The 8,374-nt window shown below is 36.5% G+C and overlaps 1 protein-coding gene across 1 annotated transcript; it reads right to left on the reverse strand.

Annotated features, from left to right (window-relative positions):
* Positions 1–598: 598 nt before the first annotated feature.
* Positions 599–6,370, reverse strand: LOC132165157 (protein NRT1/ PTR FAMILY 6.2). Its single transcript, XM_059575650.1, has 5 exons — positions 6,274–6,370; positions 5,007–5,224; positions 3,618–4,162; positions 2,059–2,399; positions 599–1,101 (listed from the first exon to the last, which is right to left on the reverse strand). The coding sequence occupies exons 1-5, from the start codon at positions 6,365–6,367 to the stop codon at positions 599–601; spliced, it is 1,701 nt and encodes a 566-aa protein (XP_059431633.1). The 5' UTR covers positions 6,368–6,370.
* Between the last annotated feature and the right edge of the window lie 2,004 nt (positions 6,371–8,374).

An 8,374-nucleotide genomic window follows, 5' to 3' on the forward strand; every position in this document is an offset into this window, starting at 1 on the left:
TCCCTAAGCGAAAATAATGAAAAATACTTAATTGTCCCTATTTAAAAAAAAAAATTATAAATTATAAATTATAAAAAAAAAATTAAAAAATTAAAAAAATTAAATAAAAAAATTTGGGGGTGGCCGCCACCACCCCTTTGGCCATGGGGTGGCCGAAACCAACCCCAATTTTTTTTCTTTTCTTTTCTTTTCTAATTTGGTATATTGAATTTGGAGCATTTTTAGAATTTCTAAAAACACATAGGGGCACTTTTGAAAATTTTAGACAAAAAAAAAATACACGTACCTCGCACGTGAGCAATTTTCCTTCAAATTAAAAGAAAATAGTTAACGGAGTGGTTACATTGCAATTTTTTTTTTCTTTATTAAGGTACATTGCAAATTTTTAAATATGGAAGGTCAAATTACATATCGGGTGAACATTTTGTACAATGCAATTTTCCCAATTAATCTCAAACTACTATATTGATATACAATATTACTTGCAAGAAAGAGAAAAGAAACAAAACCCAGGCCATTCCTTAATGTACAATATTAACTACAAAAGCAGAGCCATAACATGCTTAACCCTAATGACTCACTAGCACTTCTCCTCCCCCTAAACAATATTCCCCATCTGCAAAGAAGATTTAGGCTTGGATGCCTTGTACCATGCCGCACAAAAAAGAAATGCTACAAAATTTATGATGCCAAGTACAGCTAGGAGTCCATAGAAACAATCAAGCCTCCCATTATTGATGTTGTCTGCCACCCATCCATGCCCATCCTTGCTTCCAGTCACCCTCTTCACGACCGACACCAAGAAACTACTGACAAAGAAACCAAGCGACAACGTTGTCAGGAAGAGACCGGTGCTCATGGTTTTCATTCCTTTTGGTGATCCGGTTATGAAAAAATCTAGCTGCCCAGTGTATATGAAGGCTTCGCCAGAACCCACCAACACAAACTGTGGGATTAAGAAGAAGACGCTTATAGGCAAAGTGGCTCTGCTGCCCGCGGCTTTTGCCACCGCCAACCGCTTTCTCTCACAGAGGACGGCGGCTGCCATTCCAAAAACTGACAGGCCTAGTCCTATTGCCATCCTCTGAAGATTCGTAAAACCTGCTGAAGAGAGAGCCTTGAATATTCATATGAGCAAGAGAAAATGCTTTCAAAGAGCAATAGTTTTAATTGATAATAATAATAGACAAGTTATACTTAGCCTGAACATACATGCATGCATATTCATGCATATACCCATTATGTCTCCACATGCATAAGTTCATGTATATATTGTAGTGGAACATAAAGTCAAATTGATTTACTGAAGACTTCTGAAAATTATATAAAATAAACAAGCTATCAAATAGCTTTGAAAAGAAAAAGAATACTCGATGATTCCCACTAAGATTCAAATTTCATTCTCCAAAACTAATTTTGCAATACATCCATTTGTCTTATTATTGCATCAACCTACAGCCCCTAAAGATGAAAAATTAAACTTCAAAAGAAAGTGAATCCTTTTGAGAAGGAAACACATGCAACCTATTACTATGGAACTGTTGCCGTTCGAACGTGATTGCAATCAAACAGTACAGCATCTTATTGTGAGTGCGCTTGTGAGTATTGAGTTTCACATTATGAACATATAAAGAAAAAATAGTAGTTAAGATATCTAAGTGAACCCAAGCCCTTTTAAGCTAGAGTGATGTTCAAATATGTATATTAATGTACTCATAATAAAAACTCTCAAATCACTTATCTCCCCATCATAGCTAGCTTTGACTCCCAAATGTACAGATCGCACTCATATTCGAACGTGGGTGCAATCGGCCTATTCAGTGTTGACTTCCTAACTTATTGATCGCACTCTCATTCGAACGTGAGTGCTATCGAACCATTTTACCCCCATGAGAGGTAGGATCAAATTTGCACATGCATAATGTATATATATGTTCAAATAGAATATATATATATATATATCTCACTGGAGACTTGAGAGACCATGTGGAAATCAAGTAATCTATAAATTAATGGAGATTATTACTGCAGGTGGCTTCTTAAATGAAACATTTATACCTGGTTTCCCTGTCAATGCCTTCCATGGAGGCATGATGAGACGATCATAAATAGCCAAAGTGATCATTATGGCAGCAACAAAGAAGACAGTAAGCGAGCCTGCTGGAATTTGAAAATTCCCAATCGATCTTTCCATGCTCGATGCTTGCTCAACTGAGAAGGTGATCATCTGCGCGTATGTTGTCCAGAATATGATGGTCGTCGCCCATATTGGTAGTAGTCTTATCATCATTTTCACCTCCTCCACCCTCGTCACAGAGCATAGCTTCCATGGATTTGGAGCACCACCGCCATCCTTCTCATAGTCACCTTCCGCAACAATCGCTGCCTTGTCCAACACACTAAAATGACAAGGAAAATTAATATCCGTTAAGATTTTGGAATATTATAAAAGACACTAAAATATTAGAAGGAAAAACCACTATAGGCGCTTTTGCAATCATACTTCGAAGTTTAAAAATTCATAATGTGATATTCCAAGAATTTTTCCCTTTAATTTCATTTTTAGTTAATATGCCAAAAACGTTCAATGTTATGAACTTTTAGTTTTTTTTTTTTCTTTTCTTTCTAAACCGGAGTATTTTGAGCATTTTAACAACAACAAAAAAAAATAGTGAAATTAAAAAGAAAAATTCTAGAGATACCAATATTGCAAATCTTTTTAGGAATTTTTAGTTTTTTTTTTTTTTTAATGGTGAAATTAAAAGGGAAAATTCTGGAGATATTGACGTTACAATTTTATTTCTTTTTTTATAAAAAGAAAAAAAGGTCCTTTTGAGCATTTTAACAAACCAAAAAAAAAAAAAATGGCTATTTACTCTGGTACCACTGTGATACAACTATGTATAGCAATGAAAATCAACATTAATTTGGATCAACAAGGACTTGTAAAAATAAAAATCAACAACTAATATACACTGTCACATCTGTCCCCAATGGGTAACTCAATCGGCTAGAGACCACGTCTTATGAAGCGGAGGTCACTAGTTCGAATCTCCTCTCCCCCTCTTGTGTGAACATGTCAACAAATATATATATATGATGCGACAGTGTATATACATTGTCACATCATTATAGTTGTATGACAATCATATAAATATCATTTCTCAAAAAAAAAAAAAGTGAAATTAAAAGAAAATATTTTTGAGATATCGACATTATAAATTTTGGGAAAATTACAGTTTACCCCCTGAAAGTTGACAGCATTTTTCAATTCGAATACCAAAGTTTTAATTTTTGCAATCCACCCCCCCCCCAAGTTTCATTTTTTTGCAATTTGACTAATTGTATCCAAAACTTTCTATATTACCCCTAATTTTTATTTTTTATAAAAAAATTTAAAAATAAAATAAAAAAATTCGGGGTGGCTCTTAACTTTGTGGAGGTGGATTGCAAAAATTGAAACTTTGGTTTCGAATTGAAAAATGCTGTCAATTTTAAGGGAGTAAACTGTAATTTTTTCATAAATTTTTAAACTTCAAGAAAATAATTACAAAAACGCATATGAGGAATGGTTAAAAAAATATATTAATAAATAAATAAATAAAAACTAAAGTTACCGGAACTGCTCCGTGTGGTCAATTCTTGAAGCCTCGGGAGAATCCTCGTACATTGAGCCAAAATGAAAAGGAAGGTCCATCTTCCTCTTCCTTGTAGCAGCAACAAAAACTTGGAGAATATGAACAACGGGGCTTCCCAAACTCTTCTTGTATCTGTATCTTTTAGTCCCAGATAAGAAGACGATGATCGCTATGGACATGGAAACGGAGCATATTCCGTACGCCCAGCTCCGACCCACTTCGTCTTGCAAATAGACGAGCACCGTGACCGCCGTCAAAGTTCCGATGCTAATGAAGAAGAAGAACCTGTTGAAGAAGAAGGCCATCTGAGCCTTCTCCTTCTCGTCTTTCTCGTCGAACTGGTCGGTTCCAAATCCCGATACGCTTGATTTTAGGCCGCCGGTCCCTAATGCGATGAGATATAGAGCCACGTATAGAATTCCCAGTTGGAAGCCGCTGGCTTGTTTGCAGTGAGCGGCGGTTGCTCCGCAGGGAGGTGGGCGTAGCTGTGGCAGTTTTGTTGCTATTGCTAATCCGCCAGTGCCCTGAATCACCATCCTCATCATAATATATAATTGACACCACCTTGGAAGCGATAAATATGAGTAACATAACAGAAAAACATGGTATAGTACGAATTATATTCCTCTTTATTTAGGCATAAAAAATTTTTTGGATAAAGTTTTTATTTTTTATTTTTTTTGGTAGAATTGGTATGCGTAAAATATTGGTTAATCTGAAAATATTTCTAGTTAACTAAGGATACCCGCCTACCGTTTTGATTAAAAAAATAAAATAAAATAACTTTCATGAAGCGTAAAATGGTTTACGCTTCTCATCTGTGTAAACGTACCATTTTTTGCTGGGGTCTCTCCCCCCGTTGAGCAGGTTATTATCAGAGGTCCGCTTATGAGGCCTACCCCGGGCTACTTGAACACCAACTCAGGAAAGTGAGCCCCACAAGGATCCTATTACATTTGTCTTTTTAAATTGCAAGCAATATGGGCAGACAATTACACTAGATCTCAATCTCACCTCTAAAGGCTTTTTATTTTTACACGCTCTTCCTCTGCAACTCATCGTCGTCATATCTCTCTTTTTCGCAGCTCCTTAGATTATATGAAAATATGAGAAATATTTGCTAATGATTTTCCATACGAGTCAAACGTTAGAAAATTTTTTAGCTATAATCACTTTCTTAAAAGGTTATTTCAGCTGAAAACATTTTTCAGCAAAAACTGTTTTACGCCAAAACAAACAGGACCCGAGAAAAATGTTTAGTTTACTACAATTTTTACCACAAATTATGAAACCCCACGTCAATTTGTAAAGAAATTTATAATAAAAATTGCAATAACACTAGCTCCCGTCTAGCTAATTAAAACTTACGAGAGCTTGTATTGCAGCAAAGATGGCAATAGTCATGTATCTGCCGAGGAAAGAATCAGCAAGAAAGCCTCCAAGCAAACACAGGAGAAATGATGTGCCCATAAAGTCTGTAACGATATTGGCCGAAGTGAAACTAGGCAGATGCATTGTTCCAATCAAGTAGGTCACTAGGTTTACTGCTATTCCCATTGTTGACAGCCTCTCACACACTTCAACAACTGTACAAATTTAATTAGCAATGAGTAGCTTTACATATTTTATAAGTGATCGATTTCTTGATTAAAGTAAGATTTATATGGCCTTAAGTTCAAGTACTTAATTTCAACACACAAGAAATGGTAGGGAAAAAGTTTTGCCACGACTCACAACAAAACAGAGTAGTATGATTAAATTTGATGCTACCTAATAAATAAATTACTATTGAAAAGGTAAAAGTACACAATAGTAAGAATAAGTAAATTAAAGCTTTTTTATCTTTTGCCAATGGTGGAGGTATAATCATTGAATAAAGCAAGGTGGGGGGAAAGGTGCTTATATATCTAGCTCCCTCAGTTGAGCCTAAGTAAACCCACATATAGAATTTCATTGATCAAGAGAAAGTGACAGCAATTTAACTAACTGCATATAGGAAAATATTATATGGGTGAAAATATGATTTTGGTTTCGTCCCATCATTCAAGAGAGAAAGTGGCATGAAATATTATCAGAATTGGAAATATATAGATTAAAATATGATTTTGGTATCTAAATTATTGTGCTTTTTATAAAGTATATGTTAAATTAACCTGAATATATACTCAGTCTTTCCGTTAACTTTGCATGAACTACCTACTTATGGATTCATTTCTGATAGAAGCAATTAATAATAAAAAATAAAAATAAAAAATATCCATTAGCATCTAGAGTTTGATGATGTCCAATTGTATAACAAGCATATATATGAACTAATTATGCCTTTCATCTCTGAATAGCACCAAATAAAATGTATTTTCTATGTATTAAATGGACGTAAATTCAACTTATAATCTATATGTAATTACTTCACTATACCTATAACATTATTTTTTCTGATAATTAATGAAGCCTTTTAACATGTAAAATACCAAGTTAATTAATTATTTGAAGAAATGCACTTAATAGCTAACTCTAGCCTCTAGGAATGTTATATATAGGAAGAAATGCATGCGTTGTCATTAAGAAAAGAGAGGGGGAGTGAGAAAACAATGCATCAGAGAGACAACACCTGAGGGGAAACCTTAAAACAAACCTAGAATAAGAGCAGCAGGCACCCATCCGCCAGTTTTAGATCTGTCAGCAGGGAAACCCTTGTAGTCCACAGCATCAGCTACCGTCCAAGTCATGTTCCCCTCCTGAGAGAGACACACAAATATTCCCAAAACATTGTTAAGTAGAGAAGAAGAAAAGCTTCCAACTGCCACTGACAAAACTATGCAAGAAACTTAGTCGAAATTAACTCAACACCAACCATTTCCCACGTCTCAAGTTTTCAGAAGGGAAAAGAGCACGCACTGCAGAAAAGAGAAAAGTAGGAAATTAACAAAGAAGTTCCTTAATTAGCTGTGTCGTGGGAGCTCTTCCCGGCCCTTTTATAGGCAAACAGTATAACTCCAATACTGAGCAGAATCAGCAGATCACTGTTACTGTGATAATGGTAGGGATTAGGTTCAGACCACATTGAGTGGAAGGGTCCAGGACTGTTTGGCACTTTTGTTTTCTCAAACAGATATTCTTTAGAAATTATAAAATAAGAACACTGTAAAAAAGGCGATGTTGATTGAGGATGGTTAGATCAGGAAAGTTTGGAATCTGGAACATGCAACGCCAACAGCATTTTCAGTCTCAGCACTGGTCAATTTTGTTAGGAAATTAATCATATTTTCCAAGACCCGTGAGATGTGAAAAATAAAAGAATACGGAATAATAAAGATAAGCAATCACACACGACACAAAGATTTAAGTGGTTCGGCTTAACAAGCCTATATCCACTGGCGGAGACGACCCAGAGAAAATTCACTATCAAAAGATGAGTATAAGAGAGTAACAGGGTGAGAAAACTACTCAAACCCAAAGCCCCAAATACACCCAATTCTCACTTTGCCCAAAGGAGAATAATAACAAAAAGGGAAAAACAAACTCTCTCTTTTCTTGCTCTCACCTTTTCTTTCTCTCAATTGCTTTTTGGCACACAAAAACATAAAGAGCTTATGCCTTTATATACTAGGCAAAGTCGGTGGAAATCACCAAGAGCCAAGAGGAATTCCAATAAGTGTGGGACAAGCATTCCAACTCCAACTAGGAGAAGGAATCCAAGTACAAGACAAACTTGTAAACAAACCAAAACCGGTTAGGTCCCACCATAACTTTCAAGGCATGCATAACAATCTCCCACTTGACTTGAATTCTACCAAGTCGCAACACAGTAAATCTCCTCCGAATGTCTCCTCCACCTATCTTCAAGCTCGAAGACCAACTGAAGCTGCGCACAGCTTCAGTTTCTCAATAGTCACACCTTTTGTCAACATGTCTGCTGGATTCTCAGTTCCACAAATCTTCTCAAGTAACAATTGTCCACTTTCAAGAAGAGATCGAATGAAGTGATACCTCAACTGTATATGCTTTGTTCTTGAATGATACGCTGGGTTCTTCGCAAGAAAAATGGCACTCTGACTATCACTGTGTAGAACGCCCTTCTCATTCTTCTTTCCCAACTCATCCAAAAAACCTTGTAGCCAAACCATCTCCTTTCCAGCTTCTGTCACGGCCACATACTCCGCCTCTGTAATGGAAAGGGCTACAATTTTCTGAAACCTTGAGGTCCAACACACAGCAGTACCTCCTAGAGTATATACAAACCCTGTAGTACTTTTCCTGCTATCAACATCACCCGCTAGATCAGCATCCACGTAGCCTTGCAGCTTCAATTCTGCACCTGTGAAGCAAAGGGACATATCTGAAGTTCCTCTCAGATATCGCAAAATCCACTTGACTGCCTCCCAATGCTGCTTCCCTGGATTACTCATGTACCTGCTCACAACTCCTACTGCATGTGCAATATCCGGTCTAGACAGACCATTGCATACATTAGACTTCCGATAGCTGAGGCATAAGGTACCTTGTTCATGTATGCTTTCTCTTGATCCGTCTTCGATGACTGATCCTTGGTTAGTCTAAAGTGACTCCCCAAAGGTGTGCTCACTGACTTAGCTTCATTCATGCTAAATCTGCTGAGAATCTTCTTCACATATTCTGTCTGTGAAATCTTCAGTGTACTATTGGTCCTGTCCCTGATGATTCTCATCCCAAGGATTTGTTTAGCAACACTCCAATCCTTCATTGCAAACTGCTTT

Source organism: Corylus avellana, chromosome ca11 (assembly GCF_901000735.1).
Source record: "Corylus avellana chromosome ca11, CavTom2PMs-1.0".
Taxonomy (NCBI): Eukaryota; Viridiplantae; Streptophyta; class Magnoliopsida; order Fagales; family Betulaceae; genus Corylus; species Corylus avellana.

Excerpts from the sequence above, each read along its gene's own strand:
- LOC132165157 (XM_059575650.1), bottom strand. The coding sequence starts at position 6,367 with ATGACTTGGACGGTAGCTGATGCTGTGGACTACAAGGGTTTCCCTGCT. Across the intron at positions 5,225-6,273 it reads GCCTGCTGCTCTTATTCTAG|TTGTTGAAGTGTGTGAGAGG; the intron begins GTTTGTTTTAAG and ends AAATTTGTACAG. Across the intron at positions 2,400-3,617 it reads GACCACACGGAGCAGTTCCG|TGTGTTGGACAAGGCAGCGA; the intron begins GTAACTTTAGTT and ends TTGTCATTTTAG.